The sequence below is a fragment of the Gallus gallus genome, chromosome 6 (genome assembly GCF_016699485.2).
Source record: "Gallus gallus isolate bGalGal1 chromosome 6, bGalGal1.mat.broiler.GRCg7b, whole genome shotgun sequence".
In the NCBI taxonomy this organism is placed as follows: domain Eukaryota; kingdom Metazoa; phylum Chordata; class Aves; order Galliformes; family Phasianidae; genus Gallus; species Gallus gallus.
The window spans coordinates 20,729,897-20,753,601 of NC_052537.1; the positions used below are offsets into that span (position 1 = coordinate 20,729,897).

General features: G+C 50.4%; 1 protein-coding gene and 1 long non-coding RNA gene across 2 annotated transcripts; both read left to right on the forward strand.

Moving 5' to 3' along the window:
* The first annotated feature begins 6,352 nt into the window (after window positions 1–6,352).
* Window positions 6,353–12,487, forward strand: LOC107050073. The gene is made up of 15 exons (XM_046943337.1): window positions 6,353–6,398; window positions 6,645–6,802; window positions 6,928–6,948; window positions 7,230–7,259; window positions 7,363–7,422; window positions 7,550–7,664; window positions 7,805–7,926; window positions 8,002–8,074; window positions 8,824–9,047; window positions 9,362–9,430; window positions 9,501–9,581; window positions 9,667–9,788; window positions 10,798–10,890; window positions 11,412–11,473; window positions 12,017–12,487. The coding sequence occupies exons 1-12, from the start codon at window positions 6,353–6,355 to the stop codon at window positions 9,709–9,711; spliced, it is 1,044 nt and encodes a 347-aa protein (XP_046799293.1). The 3' UTR covers window positions 9,712–9,788; window positions 10,798–10,890; window positions 11,412–11,473; window positions 12,017–12,487.
* Window positions 12,488–16,399: 3,912 nt separating this feature from the next.
* LOC121106535 lies at window positions 16,400–21,367 on the forward strand. Its single transcript, XR_005861011.2, has 4 exons — window positions 16,400–17,535; window positions 19,268–19,731; window positions 19,980–20,209; window positions 21,019–21,367. It is a non-coding gene; the product is annotated as an uncharacterized LOC121106535 (long non-coding RNA).
* Window positions 21,368–23,705: the final 2,338 nt, after the last annotated feature.

A 23,705-nucleotide genomic window follows, 5' to 3' on the forward strand; every position in this document is an offset into this window, starting at 1 on the left:
CTTCCTTCTGCAGCAGCAGCAGCTCCTGAAACATCAGCGGGGACACCGTTAGACCTGCAGGGTGGCAAGCCCCCCCACCTGAAGGTAAAGGCAAACACAGCATCGCTAAGGAACTCGGCACGCGACCACCCAGCCATGGAAGGCCTTGCATCCCACCCCCCCCCCCACCAAGTCGACCCCGCAAAAACCACTTCGAGCAGCGTTTCTCACCTCACTGACACGCGGCGGACTTCCAGCCAGTGCTGCGGGGGATCACAGAGGCGGGCAGACTGGGCAAATGGGGCTGGGCACACAAAAAGCAGCAGCCAAAGAGTCAGCTTCCCTGCTTACAGGGGACCCCCGGCCACTGCCGCCATCGAAAAGGGCCTGGGACTCCGGGACACAGATGCTCCCTGACTTACAGGGCAGCCCCCATCCCTACGGCCGAGGGAGGCTCCTTCTCTCCCAGTCCGGGGCACCTCGACCCACACCCCGCTAGCGGGGCGGTCACCCCACACAGGCTGCCAGCAGAGCACAAACGCTCACGCACCCAGACCCTGATTACAGGCGGGTGGACAACACCCCTGGAGCCACAGAGCTCGGTTTCCCCCCCAGCGGCAGGAGCAACTCTCAGCAGCCAGGCAGCGGGGCGGCACGGCCAAAGGCCGCAGTCGGGATCCCAGCCCCGATTCCAGGGAGGGCGCAAGCCCCACCCCGCATCTCACGGCCCCGCGCCTCTGAAAGGCCGGGGCCACATTCCCACCTGAGTACAGGGGGTCTCTCAGAACGCAGCTCACCAAGCACACACGGGGGGCACACACAGCCCTGCCTACAGGACGGTACCCCCACACCTCACCCTCTTCAAGAAGCCCCGCAGAGCACGAGGCTCCCGCCAACGCCTGAGTTACAGGCTGGCCCGCCCGGCAGCAGCAGAACATCACCAACGTCTCGTCTTTGGAAGCCCAGGGAGCTACCTCGACCCACCGAGCGGGGAGGTCACCCCACACACAAACAGCACCTCAACCTGCACCCTCTGACGGGACAGGGAGGGGTCACTCCCACCAGCTGGATGGCTAAAGCAGCCGGCTGCAACGCTGCAGCCTCCCCACACCTGATTACAGGGCGGGCGGGCTGCTCAGGGACAGAGGGCTCCAAAGCTTGGGACACACACCCCGAGTACGGGGCCGTCGCATTGACAAGCCACCATCAGGCAACGATGCCGAGGGGCCGGGGGAGGAAGAGGGGCAGGGAAACGGCACTACCCTGCTTACAGGGTGGCCTTGGGGTCCGGCGAGCTCCATTTCCCACTCAGGTGCGGAGAGGTGGCTCTCGCCCTCCGTTACAGGGGGCCACGCTCCCCAGGCAGCCAAAGGAGCAGCAAGGCAAAAGGCCAACTACAGCAAAGACCCGAGCCCCGCTTACGGGGAGGTCGCCCAGCACAACGCCAGCCTGGTCACCAAAGGCGCCGGCAGCTCTCAACTCAAACGTGACTGTGCCCCTGCTAACGGGACAGGTGCTTTGCCCAGGGAGCCTCTCTCCTTCCCCCCCGCATCTGCACGCTTCCGCTTCCTCTTCTTGCTTGCTCCTGCCTCCCAGGTCCCCACGCCGCTGCTTCTTCTTCTTCCTTCTGCAGCAGCTCCTGAAACATCAGCGGGGACACCGTTAGACCTGCAGGGCGGCAAGCCCCCCCACCTGAAGGTAAAGGCAAACACAGCATCGCTAAGGAACTCGGCACACAACCACACAGCCATGGAAGGCCTTGCATCCCACCCCCCACCCCCCCCCCAAGTCGTCCCCACAAAAACCACTTCGAGCAGCATTTCTCACCTCACTGACACGCAGCGGACTTCCAGCCAGTGCTGCGGGGGATCACAGAGGCGGGCAGACTGGGCAAATGGGGCTGGGCACACAAAAAGCAGCAGCCAAAGAGTCAGCTTCCCTGCTTACAGGGGACCCCCGGCCACTGCCGCCATCGAAAAGGGCCTGGGACTCCGGGACACAGATGCTCCCTGACTTACAGGGCAGCCCCCATCCCTACGGCCGAGGGAGGCTCCTTCTCTCCCAGTCCGGGGCACCTCGACCCACACCCCGCTAGCGGGGCGGTCACCCCACACAGGCTGCCAGCAGAGCACAAACGCTCACGCACCCAGACCCTGATTACAGGCGGGTGGACAACACCCCTGGAGCCACAGAGCTCGGTTTCCCCCCCAGCGGCAGGAGCAACTCTCAGCAGCCAGGCAGCGGGGCGGCACGGCCAAAGGCCGCAGTCGGGATCCCAGCCCCGATTCCAGGGAGGGCGCAAGCCCCACCCCGCATCTCACGGCCCCGCGCCTCTGAAAGGCCGGGGCCACATTCCCACCTGAGTACAGGGGGTCTCTCAGAACGCAGCTCACCAAGCACACACGGGGGGCACACACAGCCCTGCCTACAGGACGGTACCCCCACACCTCACCCTCTTCAAGAAGCCCCGCGGAGCACGAGGCTCCCGCCAACGCCTGAGTTACAGGCTGGCCCGCCCGGCAGCAGCAGAACATCACCAACGTCTCGTCTTTGGAAGCCCAGGGAGCTACCTCGACCCACCGAGCGGGGAGGTCACCCCACACACAAACAGCACCTCAACCTGCACCCTCTGACGGGACAGGGAGGGGTCACTCCCACCAGCTGGATGGCTAAAGCAGCCGGCTGCAACGCTGCAGCCTCCCCACACCTGATTACAGGGCGGGCGGGCTGCTCAGGGACAGAGGGCTCCGAAGCTTGGGACACACACCCCGAGTACGGGGCTGTCACCGCCGCCAGCAGGACAGGCGGCCACGCAAGGACAGGCCCAAGCCCTGGCTACAGGGAGGCCTTGGCCACAGAACTACCGTGTGGCTCTGATCTGCACTAAGGAAAATAGTAGGAAGACAGGACACTCGCTGCGCTCGCAGGACTAAGAGGGAACACCCCTTTTGCGGCATGCACCAAAGTCCTCCATTCCCCCCTGGGAAGTCAAAGCTAAGCTGCAGCCATCTTTGTGGAGGCCTAAAGGGAAAGCACAGCCGCTCAACCACTCCACAAACACAAACAAGGAAAGGAAGGGGAACACGCACACACAGGCACGACTTTCCAGAAGGGAAGGACAACGCAGCACAGCCAACACCTGGGAATAAACCCACAACCACGGGCAACAGACAAGAGCCTGTGACCTGTCCCTAGGCTGCACGGAGGCCACGGACCTCAACGTGCCAAGGGGCTTCTCAGATAAAGCCAACGGCCAAATGCCGTGACGCACACCCCGAGTACGGGGCCGTCGCGTTGACAAGCCACCATCAGGCAACGATGCCGAGGGGCCGGGGGAGGAAGAGGGGCAGGGAAACGGCACTACCCTGCTTACAGGGTGGCCTTGGGGTCCGGCGAGCTCCATTTCCCACTCAGGTGCGGAGAGGTGGCTCTCGCCCTCCGTTACAGGGGGCCACGCTCCCCAGGCAGCCAAAGGAGCAGCAAGGCAAAAGGCCAACTACAGCAAAGACCCGAGCCCCGCTTACGGGGAGGTCGCCCAGCACAACGCCAGCCTGGTCACCAAAGGCGCCGGCAGCTCTCAACTCAAACGTGACTGTGCCCCTGCTAACGGGACAGGTGCTTTGCCCAGGGAGCCTCTCTCCTTCCCCCCCGCATCTGCACGCTTCCGCTTCCTCTTCTTGCTTGCTCCTGCCTCCCAGGTCCCCACGCCGCTTCTTCTTCTTCCTTCTGCAGCAGCTCCTGAAACATCAGCGGGGACACCGTTAGACCTGCAGGGTGGCAAGCCCCCCCACCTGAAGGTAAAGGCAAACACAGCATCGCTAAGGAACTCGGCACGCAACCACCCAGCCATGGAAGGCCTTGCATCCCACCCCCCCCCCCACCAAGTCGACCCCGCAAAAACCACTTCGAGCAGCGTTTCTCACCTCACTGACACGCGGCGGACTTCCAGCCAGTGCTGCGGGGGATCACAGAGGCGGGCAGACTGGGCAAATGGGGCTGGGCACACAAAAAGCAGCAGCCAAAGAGTCAGCTTCCCTGCTTACAGGGGACCCCCGGCCACTGCCGCCATCGAAAAGGGCCTGGGACTCCGGGACACAGATGCTCCCTGACTTACAGGGCAGCCCCCATCCCTACGGCCGAGGGAGGCTCCTTCTCTCCCAGTCCGGGGCACCTCGACCCACACCCCGCTGGCGGGGCGGTCACCCCACACAGGCTGCCAGCAGAGCACAAACGCTCACGCACCCAGACCCTGATTACAGGCGGGTGGACAACACCCCTGGAGCCACAGAGCTCGGTTTCCCCCCCAGCGGCAGGAGCAACTCTCAGCAGCCAGGCAGCGGGGCGGCACGGCCAAAGGCCGCAGTCGGGATCCCAGCCCCGATTCCAGGGAGGGCGCAAGCCCCACCCCGCATCTCACGGCCCCGCGCCTCTGAAAGGCCGGGGCCACATTCCCACCTGAGTACAGGGGGTCTCTCAGAACGCAGCTCACCAAGCACACACGGGGGGCACACACAGCCCTGCCTACAGGACGGTACCCCCACACCTCACCCTCTTCAAGAAGCCCCGCGGAGCACGAGGCTCCCGCCAACGCCTGAGTTACAGGCTGGCCCGCCCGGCAGCAGCAGAACATCACCAACGTCTCGTCTTTGGAAGCCCAGGGAGCTACCTCGACCCACCGAGCGGGGAGGTCACCCCACACACAAACAGCACCTCAACCTGCACCCTCTGACGGGACAGGGAGGGGTCACTCCCACCAGCTGGATGGCTAAAGCAGCCGGCTGCAACGCTGCAGCCTCCCCACACCTGATTACAGGGCGGGCGGGCTGCTCAGGGACAGAGGGCTCCGAAGCTTGGGACACACACCCCGAGTACGGGGCTGTCACCGCCGCCAGCAGGACAGGCGGCCACGCAAGGACAGGCCCAAGCCCTGGCTACAGGGAGGCCTTGGCCACAGAACTACCGTGTGGCTCTGATCTGCTCTAAGGAAAATAGTAGGAAGACAGGACACTCGCTGCGCTCGCAGGACTAAGAGGGAACACCCCTTTTGCGGCATGCACCAAAGTCCTCCATTCCCCCCTGGGAAGTCAAAGCTAAGCTTTTTCTGTCCAACAGCGTACAACTCCCTCAGCAATAAATCCACTTGCCCTTATTACCAATATCCTACCCTGTTTTACTTCCCAGGAAAACAACGACAACAACAACGATACATCCCCAACCCACAGAGCAAGGACATGCACAATGCTGGGTTTTATCCCTCTGTTAAAACAAATAAAACTAAAAATCAGAACCGAAGAAAATGCTTGCAGAGTTCTCTGTCAGTTCTGTAGCCATTTACAGACCACCACCACCAAGGGCACCTCGTTGAGAAGACTGAAACATCCCCGCCTTGTAATTGTATCACAGTTGTGAAAATCAAATTCATTTCCAAACATTTCCCTAAGATGTTCAAAGCCTGGACCGCCAAAGCAAAATGCACCAAGACCCCAGCATTTCATCTAGCTGTCTAAAATATTAAACTTTTCATATATGCGGGATTGGAATGCGTCCTTCTCCAAGTGCACTTCAGAGCGCTCGCCCCACATCAGCAACGGTAGTTCCGGCATACTGCAATTTCCCAATCCCCACGGGAATGCCTGCAAGGATTCCATCTGAAGGTTTAGGCGACATCCAAAGTTAGTGGGCGCTTCAGCAGCTGAAATAGAAATGCTGTTCAGCTCCCCGGCCATATTTTCCAGACCGTGCCTCTAATAAGAACAGTACACTTGCATGCGTTCCTGAACTACAATGGGACAGGACAGTGATTAAAGTAGTGAAGCATAGCGCAGTATCTCTCTGGTAACATACATTGTGTATGGAATGGAGCGTAAAGGGAAATGAGATGAACTTTGTACAGCTCACCTTAATTAAGTCGTGTCCCGATGGAAATTAATTTGAATGTTAAAAGCATGTATATACATTGTCTGAGCTTTCTCTCAGTGCCCACTTCAAGCCACATGCACTGTCCCGGGTCTGTCAGTTCCGGGTGTTCACATACATTCTCCTATTCATCCAGCTGGCCGTCACTTTGTATCTTGCAAGTGGTTAACAGCAAATTCTATGGACAGTAAGAGTTACATCTTAGCACCTTTCCAAACATCTGCCAGCCAGCACACCACGCTTCAGCCCGACCACAGGCTTCTGAATTTCACACTGTTTCAGGAGGTTTTATTAAATTAAGACTGTGGAGCACCATGTTTTTGCCGGCCCCTAGTTTTACTTTGGTTTGTAGTCCCCCTGAGCAGTGAAGGTCTGCACGTTTGTTCCAACAAGACTTATTTTTCTTATTAATTAATTTATTTTTTTTTTCCTTTTTCTTTTGTTCGGAATTGGGGCGATGGAAAGCGGAGCGGAGACGCACCCATCGGGGGCCCCTGGAAACCGTTAAGGCCGGGAACGTTCTTCGGAGGGGAGACGCTCTATCGCGCCGGTCGCGTCGGATGCAAAGCGACCCGTTTGAATTGGCACAATTACTTAACTTATCGATGAATCCCACAGTGCGGCGAGAAGGAGAAGCGCGTAACAAACTGTACTTCAAAGTGTAATTTAAGTCCCTAATTCAGATCCGGAGTCCGCACGTCAAACTGTCAGAGCCCCGGGCCGTCCCTAACGAGGCCGGCTGCGCTAAGGAGGCAACGACTCCCAGGTGCCGCGGGGCCGCGGCCGGCCGGGCGCAGCTGCGCCTCGTCGGGAGCCGCGGGCGGGGCCCGCCCCAAAGCCTCTTAAGCTCCTCCGGAGGCTGCCGGGAGCCACGGGGGAGTTTCTGCGGTTGTGGATAGGAGACGGAGTGAGTTCTGTTTCTTTGTCGGGCCCTGACGCTGCTGAGGCTGAGAAGCGGTACGCGGGGTTTTTTGGGGGGGGACGGAGCCTTGAGGTTCTCTTTAATGTTCTCGTGGTGTCGTTTTGTTTCAGGCTGCTGTGAGACCTTTCGCGGTAAGGACCAGCCCAAACAGGTGAGCGGTTCGAGTAGTAAGGGGACGGTGAGCGCTCGGGAGCCGCCAGGATCTCCGGAGCAGGCGGCTGTCGGACCCCGCTCTTCTCGGGGCCGGCGTTAGGTCGCCGCCGGGCTCCCCCGGCTGTGCGGAGCCGATACGGCATCGCCGCCGTCGCCCGGCCGCCGTCGCATTCTTGGAGGCGGCTGCCGCTCAGACCCCCGAGTTCTCGCGCAGCCCCGGGGTGCTCTCAGCCCCCCCCATCCTCGGGATTTCTTTCAGCGGGTGCTTCAGTTCTTCAGGCTCTCCTCGGTAGGAGCGAACGCGATGGGGCCGTATTCGTGCAGCCTCTGTGCTGCCGGGAGAGGGAAGCGAAGCGAAGGGTTGTTGAAACAAAAGGTTTCTCGTGTTGCAGGCTGAGCGAGGGCTGCAGCAGAGGCTCTCATCGGCCCGAAGCAGTGAGCTCGTGGAAGCGGTGAGTGTTTGAGAGTCGCTCGGTAAGATCTCTCGTGTTGGGGCTCCTGTAGGGTTGCTGCTCGACTGCCTCTGTCTTTGGGATCGGCACGGCGCCGCCGCTGGGCTCCCGTGTGGCTTTTTAGTAGGACCGGCACGGGGCCTCCGCCCGAGACCGAGCACGATCCCGGGGTGGCCTCGGCCACTGCGGAGTGTTTTGCGGGTGCTCTCACCCATCCCGTTTCCAGCGGTGGGAGCGAGCAGGTTGGGACCGTGGTTTTTTTTTTTCCCGCCTCTTCCTTCCCGTGTAACTGCAGGAGCACGATTTAGGTTCCCATCGTGGAGACCTGGCAGGGCAGCTCGCACGACTGGAGTGCTGTCGTGGATGGCTCTGTTCTTTTTAGGAAAGACAGACCGGCCAGGCGGTGGAGTCTCTCTTCGAGGGAGAGAACGGGAACGTATCGAGCTCCACCTAGGGGTGAATGAAGAACCAGCGGAGCGTTTGTGCGTGAGGCTGAAGAGGCAGGTAAAAGTGGGTAACATGAGTGGTGGTGTTGGTCACAGACCAGGGTGAGGAAGCTGATAGACCTTCTGCACACAGCTGGAAATGGTGCCCACAGCTGTGAGGCTAGTTCTCATGGTAGGCTCCAGGAGTTTCCTGCAATGTGTCAAAGGTAAGATCTTCTGACACAGGTGATGAAGGAGGCATTGAGGAGAGGGGCTGCTGGAGCTCCCTATTGCAGAAGAGCCATTTGGGGACAGGAAGGCCAGGGGCAGCCTGGAGCGTGCCAGTCGTGAGACCACAGTGTTTGGGATCTTGTGTGGAAGCTGCAAAGCAATGAGTAGGATTGAAACACTGGACTTGGAGGGAGCCAAGTTTGTCCTCTTGAAGGGCCTACTTGGAGGTAACCCTTGCTCAAGCATAGGAAGGGGTCCTGTGAATGCTGGAGCATTACTTCGTCCATGCTGAGGTGCGCTGCGTCCCAAGGAGGAAGGAACTGCGCCGGAATGGTGGGGGACCTGCAGGGCTGACTGAGGAACTTGAAGGGGAGAAGGAAGAGAGAGGCTGAGGAAGGCCAAGTCCCTCTGAGTATCAGCTTTGGGAGGGAGGTCAAGGCTAATGGAAGTTTGTCAACAGGAGAGACTGGAGAAATTGCAGGCCTGTGCTTTACAAGGCGGAGGCCTCTTGGGTTTCAGTGGTTTCTGCTGAGAGTGCTCCTGGGGAACCTGGGGTCCTGGAGGAGAGAGTCCCTGAGGAAGGATGTCTTCCCCTCAGTTGCGGAGGAGCTGGTCAAAGGTAGTTCAGGCAGAAAGGAGGCCAGCAAATCTCTGAGCTGTAGAGGGCTATGTCTGTGCCCGCTGAGAGCTGGCAGCGGTGACTGGCAATAGCTCTCTGTCACTTTTTCCCTGCTGTTTCCTGTGGGAAAGGTACCTGAAGACTGGAGGATGGCGGATGCCACCGCAGCCTTCAGAAAGGGTGTGGAGGATGGCGTGTGCAACTTGGAGGTAGGTTGGCCTCATGTCTGTTCCTGGGGAGGTGACGCAACAGCTTGTTGCAGGTGTCATTGCCATGTGACTGGAGGAGAAGGTATTTGCAAGGAGCAGTCCAGGTGGATGGACAGAGGAGAAGTCATGCCGGACCAAAAGGTAGCTTTGTGCGTTGTCTTGATTGTGCAGTTAGAGGAGAGGAGGGTGGCAGATAGCAATGCCTGCTGTGCAGGAGCCCAGTTGACGGGGATGAGTGGCGTGTGTGTGGCAGTAGGGGGGCAGTGTGCATGTTTGGTATCACCAGAATTTCTCATTCAAGAGGAAGAAGAATGATTTCCCTGTGAGCGGGATGGGAGAGGAGTGCCTGGGGAGGTTGTGGAGTCCGGTTCCCTGGGCCCCGTTCCAGTTGCGTGTGGGTGCTTTGCAGTGGGGCCTTGGCATTCTGTCTGGCTGTGTGATCTGTGCTCTTGTTGCAGGGTGAAGGCTGCAGAGAGGATTGGCTGGAGCAGGTGTGCAGTTTTCCCAGTGGTGGGATGAAGGAGGTGAGAGAGGGGGAGCCCCAGGCGGGAGCCCTCGTGGTGGAGGGCTGCCCCCAGGAGCGCCCCCTTGGAGGTGGTTGATGGAGGTCTCTGTGCAGGTTCAGGCTGGAGGCAGGATCCTGGTGGTGTGAGTGGGGCGCCCCTGTGGAGCAAGGTGAGCTGCATGTTACCTGTGAGGTGGGTGGTGCCCCGGGGCTGGAGGCAGTGGCTGTGTGGGTGACGATGTGCTTTTGTGACAGGGTGGAAGGTGTGTGGCAGGTCCTGTCCCGGAGGAGTGGAGTTAAGGGTCCTGGCGTGGCTGTTTTCCTGCATGGAAGATGGAGATCCTGGGAGCTGTGATGAGGAGGAGCAGAGCCAGCAGGTAGGCCTGGGGTGTTGTGCTGTCTTGGCTCTGTTTGTGTTTGCTTAGGTGGCTGGCTGGCTTTGGTGTGTAAGAGGTTTGTGTTGGTGATGTGGCAGGCTTGTTTGCTGGTGGTCTTGTGGTGGGGCTTTTTTTTTTTTTGGTTAGGAGGCTGGTGGTAGAAAGTGGCTTGGGTGGTTTTGGTGTGGTAGGTGGAGTTGGCTTTGTGGTGTGCTGGTTGTTGGGTTTGGTGGTGGTTTTTCTTGGGAGCTGTCTGGCTTTATTTGGTTGTTGGCAGTACAGTGGCAGGCTGGTGTGGTGGTCTCTTTTGTCTTCTGGTGGCCTTTGGTGTGTGTGTTTTTTGTTTTGAGGCTGGTGGAGGGAATGTCTTGTGGCTGGTTGTGTTGGGTATGAGGTTGGTTGTGTGGGCAGTAGTGTGGTGTTTGTTTTGGAGCTGTGTGGTGAACAGCCAAGAGCAGAGCCTGCCCTGGGGGTGGGCTGTGCTCTTGGCTGGTGGTGGGGGGCTGTGCAGTGGGGATTGCACTATCTCAAAGAGATTATTTTTTTTTGGGTGGGAGGTGGGGATGGTCAGTCTCGGAAGTGCAGGGGGGGTGGGGGGTGGGAGGAGAGCTCCCCTGGGGGGGGGGAGGGGGAGAGCCCCCTCCTGAGTGGGGGGGGGGCTCTCCTTCCTCCCCACCCTCTCCACTCAGGGGGAGTCCCCTCCTGGGTGGAGGGAGGGGGCTCCCCCTGAGTGGAGAGGGTGGGGAGGAAGGAGAGCCCCCTCCTGAGTGGGGGGGGGCTCTCCTTCCTCCCCACCCTCTCCACTCAGGGGGAGTCCCCTCCTGGGTGGAGGGAGGGGGCTCCCCCTGAGGGGGGGGGTGTGCCCCCTCCTGGGTGGGGGGAGGGGGCTCCCCTGGGTGGGGGGGAGAGGGAGAGGTAGTGTCCCCCCCCTGGCTGGGGGGCTCCCCTTGTGTGGGGGAGTGGGGGGGCCCCCCTCCTGGCAGAGATGTCTCTTCCCTGGGTGCTGGAGTGGCTCCTGTGTGGCAATGGCTGCTTTGTGTGGTGCTCCTGGGCTGAAAAGAGGAGGAGAAAAAAGTTTTTAGTGTTGTTCTTCAAAGCTCAGGTAAGCTCCCTTGGAACCAACTCCTCTTCTTGTGACTTAAGAGGCTGCTTGTTCTCTGTAGTCGTGGACTGCACCCTGGGGGGGTTGGGGGAAGTGGCTGGAGGTCATGTTTACTCCCTCACACCACAGGCAAACCATCTCTAGCTATGTAGGATGGATACTGTAGCAGCCTAAGTAGACTGAGACCCTCAGGAAGGAGGGCAGCTGCTGCTCTGCTCTCTGACTTTAGCATGCTGCTCTTGGAGGGGGAAAAAATCAGACAAATGGGAAAATTAAAGGAGGGAAATGCTGATGACCTCTCCCTCTTGTGACAGGTCTCTAACAAGGCCAACTTGGTGTTGTGTTTATAAAAATGAAGATGTCTCCTTGTGGGGATAGGGCATAATACTAAAGAGCATGCCTCTCAAAGTGCACTGGGTTGAATTAGTGGGTGGGAGACTTGAAACTTAAAAATGGGTAACTTTGTAATAGTGGGAAAACCAGGTCCCCTGTTTGAGAGAGGTCTTCCTCTTGCTTTACAGTTTCCCTTCAGCAAGAAGCTATGGGGAGCTTCTAGGTCTAATGCTGTTCCTCTGCTTTTGAGGTATGCCCCTGAAATACTGGTACTGGAGTCAGCCTCTGCGGGGTCTAAGTGGGTGCTGAGGGGTCCTTTCTCTGGAAGAACTACTGGCTGGTGACGGCTTCTTGTAAAGATGGTTTCTACTGTGGGTGGAAAGGCTCTGTTCTACATGTGGGAACGGGGATGCCTAAGAATATCTGTGCTAAAATGGAATGGGTAGGAAGCTAAAGCTCTTGTAGTTGAGTTGTCTCCAGCTTAAAACAAAAGTGCAATAAATCCTTACTTACCACAAAAAAGAGGGGGCACCTGCTATTTCTGTGCTTGGGGCTTCTTCCTTCCCTGGCTGATGCCATTGGTTCAGCAATCTTGAGGGATGAGAAAGGGGAGAAAAATGATGCCTTTGGTCAGCTGTTTAGCATTGCATGTTCTGTAAAATAAATAAAAAGTGAGACTTATGTCAATAACAAATGCTTACAAATCATCTACTTCAACAGTACAATGCCTCAGACTCACTTCACTCACCAGATGAAATCTCTGAGGATCTTTCCTGTGTCTGTATTGTTGCAGCTGAATTTCTGCACGGCAGCCTTTCTCGAATGCAGTAGGGCTTCCCTGGCTTGAAGATGGGTGTGCTGTCCTGAGGGAGGAGCAGTGTTGACTGTCTTACAGTGACCTTCTGCTTTCCTTTAAGAAGAGTCCACTAAGAACTGTATTGGGTTTTTCAGTAGGTAACTCAGGAGAGGGCTTCTCGGTGAAATCCTTTGTGTTGAATTGCAGTAAGTTGAGTATGTGAACCTTCCTCCCAAACTGAGACCGAACGCCAGCAAAAATGCCAAATATGTTGTCCTGTTTCCCTTTATAACAAAAGATGTGGTACTTTGCTGGGGTTGCGCCTTTGTGTTCAATGTTTGTATGCAGTATATTGTATCCTCATGTGGGAGTCTGCCATTATTAACTGCACTGTTAATAACTGTTATTATTAATATAATATATTAATATAAACTGTAAATTAATAATAAAAACTGTAATTATTATTAATAAATTTACAGTTTATAATCCAGTTGTGCTGTGATAGAAGTTCAGCAGCTGGATAATGCAGGATAGAAAATGGAGTTGACAGAGATGCAAAACAACTCTCCTACTGCCTTGACTTGAACTGTGTCTCAGTGTGCTATTACACTGACTCATTAGTGCAAGCAGATGTGTACCATGAGGAAGGGCTGTTTTCTGATGTGGGATTTAGTTCTTGGGCCCGCTTTCCTGACAAGGGTTTTCTTTACCTACTCCCATGGATGATAAATGCTTTGAACTAGACCAGAGGATAAGACTTCCTCCTTTTCTAACCCAGGCTTTCTCTTGAGCAGGAGGCTGTCACTGGAACACACAGGAACAGTCAGAGCAATTACTGAATTGGACTGTCTGAGCTGAAAGTTGATGGTGCATCCCTCTGGTAGAGGGAATGCAAAAAAGAGAGGTCTTGAATCAGTAGTGAGTTTATTGCTGAAGAGCAAAGATTCGTATCTCACCCTAAGCTGGGTGTTTTTCACTGCCACACGCCCAGTCATTTCACTATACCCATGTTCTGCCTGGTACCACTCTGACTACCTTCTACCACTAACAACCAGAATGGCTGAGCAAGGAGTACTGTTTGCAGCTAGGAAGCCAAAAACAGCCAAAAACCCTTCTGTTGCTTCCTTCTGTGTTCTGTGGGGGTGCACAGTCAGAAGAGAGCTTCCACCATGCATACCAGTCCTTATAAAGTATCTTTCCTTATGAACACCAGTACGGACTCCCTTTCACTGTCTCTTTTAGCTGGAGACCTGGGCTGTGCATCTGTGTTCCTCCATCTACAATGAGAAGAAAGGGTTTGTTTTTTTTAATTTCATTGTTGTAACAAATAAAAATCAAGGGAGCTTGGCAACTGTGTTTGACTGTGAGTGGTTCTAGAAGTCTGACCTTTATTCTTCTGTCATTCATATTGAACACTGATCCCTAGGTGCACAGTGCATGAGGAAGCTCTAACCTTCTCCAGTTTCTACACTCACTTGAAGTAATTATGGCCATAGTCATTTCCCTTCCACATCAACATTGGTTACTGTACTGAGCAGATAAATCCCTTCCCCCAAACCTATGAGGCTGCATGACAAACCATGGGGACTCCATGTGGAAATAACAGTAAAAAAAAGCCATCCAGGGCTAAGAGGAGGTCTTTCAAACTTGATGTGATATGTCTGTTCCTCAGGGGTTCATATGGTCTCGTGTACTTGACACTGCAAAAAAACAGTAGCAGAAGCAGTGAAACTAGGGAAAGAGGAAGGTTTCAGATATCACCTTGTAAAGCTCATTGCTCACAGCATAAGCTCTTCAGACTACCTCGACACACGGGCCTTGGAGAAGTCAGGCACAAGCGCTTATCCTTCTAAATGCCTTTCCCAAGAGCTGAGACCCCACAAACTTCACACGCCTAGCAAAAGCGCACAGGAATGGGTCTCCAAGGAGGAAAAGCGAGCTCGCCTGTCAGTACTGCCAGGGAAGACAGTGGTGGAGACTGTTGGGCTGATGTCCTCTTGTGTTGTTTTTAATGCTAGTCCGCTAAAGTAGGATGATCAAACAAATGTACATTCCTAAAGTCATCCTCTGACTCACTGAACCCTCTTCTCTATTTTTCCCCCTCTAAGTCAGAATATTTTACTTTTTTGTCCTAAACAAAAATTATCTAGGAAATATCCTTTTTGGCAGCCCAAATTGTTAGCAGCACAGAACATTCTCTGCTCACAGAAGCCTTAGTTCTATTTATCCCACAGAAGTTACGTGCCGTTAAGAAGGCCTACCTGAAGAAACAGACAAGAATTTCAGTAGTTTTGAGAAAGGTGAATTTTCATTTAAGATTTTTTCAGGGATCGCAAGGCTAGACTTGCATCGAGAGGAAATGAAGTTAGCCAAGCGGCATTATTTCAGACAGGTTCTGCTTCTGCAACATTCAATATGCTTCACAGCTTTCAGTTAACTCGGGCAGAGGAGGCTCATTATGAAATTACTACATAAAATTGAGTACAGCACTCCATGTGCAGAAGAAAAAAGAATTTTATGTATGTATGTATGTATACACATTCTGAAATGCTGAGTTAGAAAGGAGCATGAAAGGAGCGCTTTAAGGATGCCTTTCTGAGAGCACAAGAGTTCTCCAGCCCCCAGCAGTTCAGATGAAACTGATCTCGGCAGGAGATTTAAAAACAAACAAACATAGAACAGGGAGGGATTTCTACAGGTACACTGCTCGCAGGAGAAATGAACGAGGAAAGCATACTCACTCTCATAAGTGAGAAAGGGCAACGACAGACAGAGGGAAGCCTGAGGTGCTCAAGGAGCTCTTCAATCTTTGCTGGCAGTCAGGATTTCCATAGCTCTCATGTCCCTAAACCTCTGGCCAGGGACTGGGGGAATCAAAATCCCTCACCCAGTAAGAGAAGAGCGAGTCTGAGACCACCCAATGAGTCTAAGTGTGTACAAGGCTATGGGGCCTGATAACACGCATCCCAGGGTCAGGGCCTTGCTAGATATGAGCGCAGACCAGGAGAAGAACTCACTGAGGTCAGCCTTACAGAGAACTTGAGGGTTCCAGTGTACTAGAAGCTCCGTGTGAGCCAGCAGAGTGCACTTCCAGCCCAGAAAACCAAGGGCATCCTGGGCTGCAACAAGAGAGGGAGGCGATTGTCCCCCTCTACTCTGCCCTGGAGACCTGTGCCTAGGGCCCTCAGCATGAGAGAGAACGTGGAGCTGATGGAGTGGGTCCAGGGGAAGGCCACAAAGACGAGCAAAGAGCTGCAGCACTCCTCCTATCATGAAAAGTTGACAGAATTGGATTTGCTTACCTAGGAGAAGAAAATGCCTCATTGTGGCTTCTAGTACTTGAAGGGAACTTATAAACAGGAGGGGGACTAACTTTTTATGGGGTCTGTGTAACACTGTAATGTGATGGAAAGTACACCAATAACAGCAGTGTGGCATAGCCCATGGCTGCAGCAAATGAGAACAAGCCCAAGCCCAAGCCCAAGCCCAAGCCCAAGCCCAAGCCCAAGCCCAAGCCCAAGCCCAAGCCCAAGCCCAAGCCCAAGCCCAAGCCCAAGCCCAAGCCCAGCAGCGGGTGCAGAAACAAACAAAAGCAGCTGCTTACCTTCAGAAGGCCTCTAGGAGTCAGGAATTACAAGCAAGACACCCTCACCTCCACTGCTGACCCTTAAATGAGGCCTGGGAAGGGGCAGATCCTGGCTCCACCCCTCCCGGTCACTCAGCTGCATTGTGTGCACCTGAGCTCCCCTGGGTTGGCCCTGCCTTCCCACCAGGTGCGCAATCACCTGTTCAAGGTGTGATTTGGCATTTCCACTACGACCTGATAGTGACAGGACAAGGCGGAATGGCTTTAAACTAAAAGAGAGGAGATTTAGGTTAGGTATCAGGAGACAGGAATTTCTTTCTCGAGGTACTGAGGCACAGGCATAGGATGCCCGGGGAGGTTGTGAATAACTTGTCTCTGCAGGCGTTCGAGGCCAGGATGGATGGGGCTCTGAGCAGCCCAATTGAGTGGGTGGCAGCCCGGCCCGTGGCAGAGGTGTTCGAGCTCAATGATCTTTGAGGTCTGAGCCATACTGTGATAGAAATCAGTCAACAGAGGCCAAGCCAATTGTTTTTTGTTTTTTTTTCTTGCATCACATACAACAACATAAGCCATTCCTATGTTAAGAGCAGAGCACTGATGTGGTTTTTGGTCAGGTTGTCTTTTGAGGACATTCTATTCATCTTTGAAAAAGTACTCATTGTACAAGCGAAGTGTTTGTCCCTCTGGCAATTTTCAAGTCCCCAGCGAGGCAGTGTTCAAGTTAGTGGTCACATCGCTGGACTCATGAATGGTTTATTAACTTTTTCAAGCTAGTATTCTAACAAGTAAAAAAATACAGACCATAAACTCCCCTTGAAATACGACAGCACAGTTGGTAGACGGACTATATAAGCAATAAAATAAATAAACAAATAAATAAAGCTGCACGACACAAACCTACAAAATAAATCACCTTCCCTATTGTCAAGGTAAGCGTAGATAGGGTATGTAATATCACATAGGTTGCGTCACCAATTCACTGCAGAAGCTTACCAGTTACCATGGAAGTCATGTTCTCTGGCTTCATTTTGTAACAGTTTCCAGGTTAATTGGCAGTGAGTAATTAGTCACAGCTACTGATTAATTAACTGATTCTAAACTAAGTTAGAAGAATTAAGGGACTGCTACCTATTTCTTACTCTAGGGGAGACAGATATCGAGACGCGCGGTTCCACTTTGTCCAGTGGTACCTAAAAGTGAACTGGCTTCAATCACAATGAGAGCAAAGCTCAAAGCTACTTGTGTTCAATCTACTTCTTTCCAGTGAAGTGGCTGAGTGTCTGTGAACGGTTTCTGATGCTGCGGTGAGTTGGGCGCAGCTATCAGACGCGCTCCCGCCAGGCCATTCTCTTGGTGTACCTATTCTTTGGGAACTGAAGCTTGAATTCTCTGGGTAACAAAAGAATGAGGAGATCGCTTACAAATTCTGCTGTGAGAAATATAGACTGGGCTTGGGAAATTTTACTGACTGTCAAGTAAAATAAATACTTACTAATCTGAGTAGGAAAAAAGCATTATTTGCAGGATTTCCTAAATAATAATAATAATAATAATAATAAACTAGTATGACTTGGATGTGATACTGGAAAGAGAGCACTTTAATATGAGTTTAGAAAACAGATAACTGGGTAGACCATAGGTTTACGTCTCAAAAGCCTTGAAAAATGATCACTGCCTAAAAGAAAGAAAGAAAAAAAAAAAAAAAAAGAGAGAGAATGAAAAGTTAAAAAAGCTCTTGTGGTCAGCCTGTCACATATTTCAGTGAGAAACTCTACAGGAAAGTTGGTTCCCCCTGCTCGCTCCGGCTGTGGGGTTAGAACCTCATTTCCTGTAACCGAAGTCTTGTGAATAAAAATGTAGTCAAGCCTCTGCCCTTTATCGTCTACAAAGAAGGCTGTGAAACTCTTTTGTCCCATTCAACTCATCAAAGGTACGCAGAGAACATTTGAATAAATCTGCCAACAAACCAAGTTGAGTAATAAAATAAAAATCTGGTTGCATTAAAATAACAGCTCACAAGCCTTCAGAAGAAAATCACGAGGCTGCCTGATGAAAAATCAAGCACTTCGGGTGAGAGAAACCAGAATTCTGACCAGAACTGAGAACTCCAGATACAGATGGGAAAATAAAAGAGTGAATCTGTTACAAACTTGTCGGTGTCCTCATGAGCACATTTTCAAAATCTATGCCATATTCAACCGTATTTGTTTCCCGCTTTCTTCCATGTCACCATGCAAGCTGTAGGTAGAGAAGCATAACCCCCTGCGACAATGTTAAAATCACCCAAAGATGGATTAGATGGCATTACAATTCTTGTAATGTCTTATGTTATTTTGAATTGGGTAACACTCAGACGATACACAACGCTGAAGTAGCAGACTTCCGTTTCTTTGACAAACCTACCTTTCTCTAAAGTACGTTACCTATACACCGAGAGGGCTATTCAGTCTCTTCAGCTGCTCACTAAGTAACCACACGGTTACTTAGAGGGCAGAGGAGAGGGGAAGAGGGGAGAGAAACAGGCCAAGCATTCCTTTCACACAACCTGAGAAAATAAAGGAGGAAGAATGCCAGGAAGAGGAGTACGTGAGCCCAACAAGCCTTCCAGAAAGAAGAAATGGAGTGCAGATATATGACATGTAAATGGAGTTCCATTTTTAGCGTGCGGTCAGTGATGTACGAGCTCGGAACTGAGCTCATACCGTGTGAAAAAAAGGGATGGCCAGAAATTCACCGTGCTTCCACGTGGAAAATCTCGGAAGAAAGCACGCTGTCACTCACCTCAGCAGATTTACATCAGCAAGAAGACATCTCCTTTTAGCAACTTGCATCCGTTTTCTCATCCTAGCAGTACATAGCCAGTGTTTCAACTCGGGTGCCATAAATTATTCAAATTAGAAAATGGGGCTCCAAAACCAGCAAAAAGAAAGGGAAAGACTAAGATCAAACAAGGTGCCTAAAATCCATAAATAAAAGCACGCTCAGAGGCTAAGTGTGTATTTGGGCACTTCAAATTAAAGCGGCATGATTTAAAGCAAACAAGCAGATGAAAAAATACCAATAGACATAAGGCAGCTTGGTTGGAAACTGACAGTCCAGGTTCTGACCCTTAAGTACTCAGTCTGCAAATCTCACGGGTACACATTACTATAGCCTTTGTTTTAAATTGGTTGGAATCATTTTCACAGTAAGTTGTTGGATTTTAGTTAATTTTATTCTTATTTTTTTGGTTGTAGATAAGGATTATTTTAAACAATTATTTAAAAAGATATGCACCATTCTTTATCAAAATATTCAGTATTAAGAACGTCCAATTTTACTCAGTGAAAATTAATGTTAACACTGGGGTTTTCCTCTTCTTTAGAGGTTACTCAGCACAATGCCTATTAAATCCACCTGGCTGTTTTGTATTTAAGCGTATCTGCATTCTCCATCTTTCAATACCAAGCTTGAAAGTTTCCTGCCAGGAATCTCTCTAAAAATCTATTTGATCTTGGCTCATTGCTCTGGATTTTGTAGCCAGCGTAAAACTGTCGCCTTCACTTGTCCTCAGAAAGTCGAGCTGAGAGTTGACTTTACTCTGTATAGGGAAGTTATTAATTCTGTAACATTTATTGTTTTTTGGGTTTTTTTATTCTTGTTTTTTGTGTTTTTTCTTGTAGATGATAGAGATCTCAAACAAAGGTCGCTGTTTAAGACTGTGTGACGTTCAACGGCAGAATCTGGAACGCTCACCCATAGCAGGGCACATCTGAATCAGTTTGAGACATGATTACATTTAGTAACATAATACATTATCTCCTCAAGAGTTTCTGCTAGAATCCAGACTCTAAACGAAGCTTTGGGTCCCTCACATTGCCCTGTCATGGGCCATAATGTAGTCTTTTATCATCGTACTTTTCAATTAGATCATGACTTTTAACATGCGGAGTTGGAAATTCTGGTTACCCATGAAAAACTATTAAAAGATAGTGCCTGGAAAACATAGAAGCCATCCAAACACTCTGGTGCTGTAGGAAATATGTCCCTGTGCAGCTCTCCCATGGGAAGGGTGTCGTCGCTTCCAGGCTTTTGTGGCAATCAGTACCTACGTGGCTGCTTAACAGGCAGAAGCCCTAATAATAAGGTGAGTGAAAGGGCAGCTGGGTGCAGTTTCTTCTGCTGCCTTCAAGAAATGTCTTCTTGCTGGGGGTGGAGTAGATGAAACTGGTATTTCTTAACCAGTATTTCTTTTGAATGACAGATCACTTTATAACACAAAAAGAAAAACAAACAAACAAACAAACAAACAAAAAACCAATGCATGTAAAAGTGAATTAGAGGAGGCAGTACTGCTTGTGTTTTAAACTTCCTTTTTTTTTCTATCCTTTTCAGCATCTCATTAGAAGAGCAGTAAACGGTTCTGTCACTGATTTGGAAAATGTTGAGACGAAGCAGCGTTTCCCCTCGTGGGAGACTCAGGATCCCTCAAAAACATCACTAACGTGTTCCTTCAGGTCAGCCAGGCCCCTAGCGCTTCGGTTTCTTATCTGGAATCCCAGCGAAACAGACTCAAGTGCCTCCCTGCAGAAGGTTGATTTTGGGAGGCTCGTTCTCTTCATTAGGTGAGAATTTGTGCATTGGATGAAGGAAAGGTTACGGGTGAAAGTTGTCTGAAAACATTCATTTTTACGAACTGAAAATAAAGATGAAGAGAAAGGAGGAAAATAGTTCTAGTAGAACATTTTTCAGCAGCGGTCCCTTGTGTGGAAATACTTCCAACAATCTGTAGTCTAAAGTTTGCTGTCTAAACCTCACGTTAGAGGAACAAGGTTCTGCTGGCTTTGGGAACATCTCTGAAGCCATGTGTAACCTACCATCACAGCATTTTGATGAGAGAGAAAACTGATGAGCTTTATTTCCCACTTATTTACACCGGTGAAAATCAGGAACTGTTTCTTGGTAGAGAATGTTACCAAAATATCTTTGATTCAATTCACGCGATTCATGAAGTAATTGAATCTCCCATAGACATATTATAAATAACAATGTAATCCCCCCCCCCCCCCCCCCCCCGCCAAAAAAGCCACACACACACAAAAAAAAAAAAACCTGATAAGAATTAGATCTGGGAAACTGATTGTCAGCCAAATATCTTTCATCTGTATGGAAAGTTTATTACTGACTTCCAGGAATTTGCAGTTAAGCTCAAATGCAGCAGGAGCTGTGGGACAGAGTACATAGGATTTCAAGAAAGAAAGGTTATTTTCAAGCATATGAGGAAGACAACATGTTTTTCTATGAGTTGTGCCTAGACAACCTCTATTAGATGTATACCTATTTACCTTACAATCTGTATACCTGTTTGCCATACACTCCACCTTGGTATGTGATAAATTTTGCCATCTTTACTTGTCTGTCTTTTTTCACATAGGCAGTGGAGGGTTCTGAAGAACAGCTTGTTTAGCTCCTGGAAAAAAAGAAAACCCACACCCATTTTACAAAATCCAGTCTGTTGTGAACTTCATTCTTAGTATTTAACCATACAAGCAAAACATTTATAACAATGCATAAAGCAGGAAATTAATGTAAAGGCCGCTAAGCTGTCAGAAGAAAGGGTGACCTTTGATGTTGGAAATCACCGGAGGTTTCCCCGGTTCTGCATGGGTACGTCATGGAGTGCTTCACTCAAGGCATTTTAAGTCTGTGATCCTTATGTATTTATTTATTTTTAAAGGCAAATTTAGATGTATGCTCTACGTACGTGTCACTGTAAGACACAATGGAAGAAAGGTGAAGTGCACTACGTATCATTTTCTAAAATAAAGACTAACGACAAAAACAGTGCTGTATTTTATTAAATAGGCTGAATGCTGCTCTATCTCTTTGTCAGTTCCCAGCAGAAAATACCTTCTTCAGCGAAAAGCAAGATTTTCAGGGTTTCACTCTAATGGCAACGGTGCCAAAAAAAGAAAGAAGGAATACAATTTTTGTGTGTCTCATCAAGTATATAGACTTTGCTTGCTGAATATTTACTTTTGTTTTCCTCAATCTCACTCAGTGTCAAATGAAACATTTAATGTAAAACAATTTACTCTACATTCATTTCACAAAAAGAAAAAGTTCCTTCTGTTTCCTCACTCCATGAGGTGATACAATACATACAAGATGCCTGTACAATAAATACAAGACACCTATGAAAACCCCCAGCTACGTAACGTGGCACATCTAGGATAGTTCTGCATTTTGGCCTCAAACCACAGTTTTGCAGGAACCCTCTCTGTTTCTATGAGCGATTCACTAAATTCTGTAAACGTGCCTTTTTACATCACCCTCGCAACGGAGATATTTGAAGGACTTTCAAAACATATCTCCATCTTTGACGCGCTGCATAAAGAGATACTGCACGCTAACACGTTTTTATTGACAGTGGTATCACAGCTACTTCAGCTGTCAAATTATGCTTCATGAAATGCTAAGATAAAAACAAAATCAGTACGGCTTCCTTAAAAATACAGGTGAGTCCTCCTAACTTCTACCCTGTTCATCCAAAGTCACGAAAAGCAGAGTTCAACACTTGAGCCAAGACAAGCAAAATGACGCTTGTAAATTCTCGGTTCCTGCAAGGATGACACCACAAACCATGGACAGTACTGTAGGACTGCTAAATAGCCCTCGGAAGGAATAACACCTAAACGTGCCTGTTTCCTTACAGATGTTCTGGTGGCTTATTTCTGAGAAATCCAACAAATACAAAACTCTATTAGCTCGGTTCTTTAAATGTGTCCTTTCAATATTGCTTTTCTTTTCCTTTCAAAGGCTTGGATGACCTTTCTGAGGCTGAACAAGAGTACAAAACCTGTGAGTTAAATGGGTGGAACAAAACTACAGCTGCTGCACCTTACCGGGCCGAGAGTTGTGACCTGATCTTCCATCTTTTACACAAAATGAGTCAGATATTCAGCTTGCTGCCACAAGTAATTCACACATTCTCCAATTCCTCGTATAGAAAGAAGGTTTTCTTCTAAGGGATTATTCCAATGTGTAAAATCAGTGAATTCACCTGTACAGTAAAGAAATACTTTCAATAATTTCATGCAAAACTTTCTTTAAGCAGTGCCTTGGGCCAATCTTTCCATGTGAGAGCTGCATCAGTAAAAGTTCTCATTTCAGTACATTTCTGACTTATTTTTTATAATTTAGTTTAAAAGTTCAAGTCATCCAACCAAAGCTGTGGCAACAGGAATAACAGCCTCGTGGTATAACAGCAGTAGGATTTAGGCACCTGTGGAGGGAGAAACACTGAAGATTTCACTGTGGGTTCAGGATCGGCCAAACATTTACATCCCTTTCTTGTTTTAAGACCAGAATGCACCTTTGTGGGATTCATTTCTTCCTTAGGTCTCAGTAACAAAGTATGCACTGAGTGACCTAAGCCTTTAAGGGGGAAAATGGTCTCAGTCAAGCACTGGATTATTATAAATAATAATAATAAAAGCCTTTCAGTAAGGAAAAGCTGAGCGTTCTTTTTGAATGCAAACATAATAATTAATAATAATAATAATAATAATCCGTGGCACGGGACCCAAAGTTCAGGGATATGTTATCCATTTTCTGGGCAGGTTTAGAACTTTGGGTCTTACTCCTGCATACACGGATTCTTCTCTAAAGAAATGAATATCCCTTCAGTAAGACAGAACAAAACCCGAGACCCTCTTTGGATTGCAAATCCAGAAGCATTCGACCCTGCGGTTCTGCCAAGCAGTGTGAAACACCGTATTTGTATCCACCACACGGAGCTCCCGCCCGAGTTTTTTCTCCGCGCTGAGCATCAGTCTGCAATCTTCGGTAGTTTCGGTAGAGGGCAATACAATAGAGCCATTCATAGAAGGCTCTTCGAGGCAGCTGCCGTAACTGGCTCCCACAGAACGCCTCAGGCTTTCTTCTTGTTTTGGATTGGTGTTCTAATGCCAAATATTTACAATTGAATCTTTTTTCGATCCCGGAAACGCTCATACTGCTTATTTCTTCTTTGACAGCACAAACGCACAGGCACGTTCTCAGTGCCTGAAAACATCTCTATGCAAAAATCAAGATATAACTCTCTTTGCTACCCTTTTT

Bases quoted from the DNA above. Each gene is read 5' to 3' on its own strand.
- LOC107050073 (XM_046943337.1), top strand. From the start codon at position 6,353: ATGGAAAGCGGAGCGGAGACGCACCCATCGGGGGCCCCTGGAAACC. The intron at 7,423-7,549 runs GTGAGTGTTTGA...GCTTTTTAGTAG, and splicing joins GCAGTGAGCTCGTGGAAGCG to GACCGGCACGGGGCCTCCGC. The intron at 9,582-9,666 runs GTGAGCTGCATG...CTTTTGTGACAG, and splicing joins GGGCGCCCCTGTGGAGCAAG to GGTGGAAGGTGTGTGGCAGG.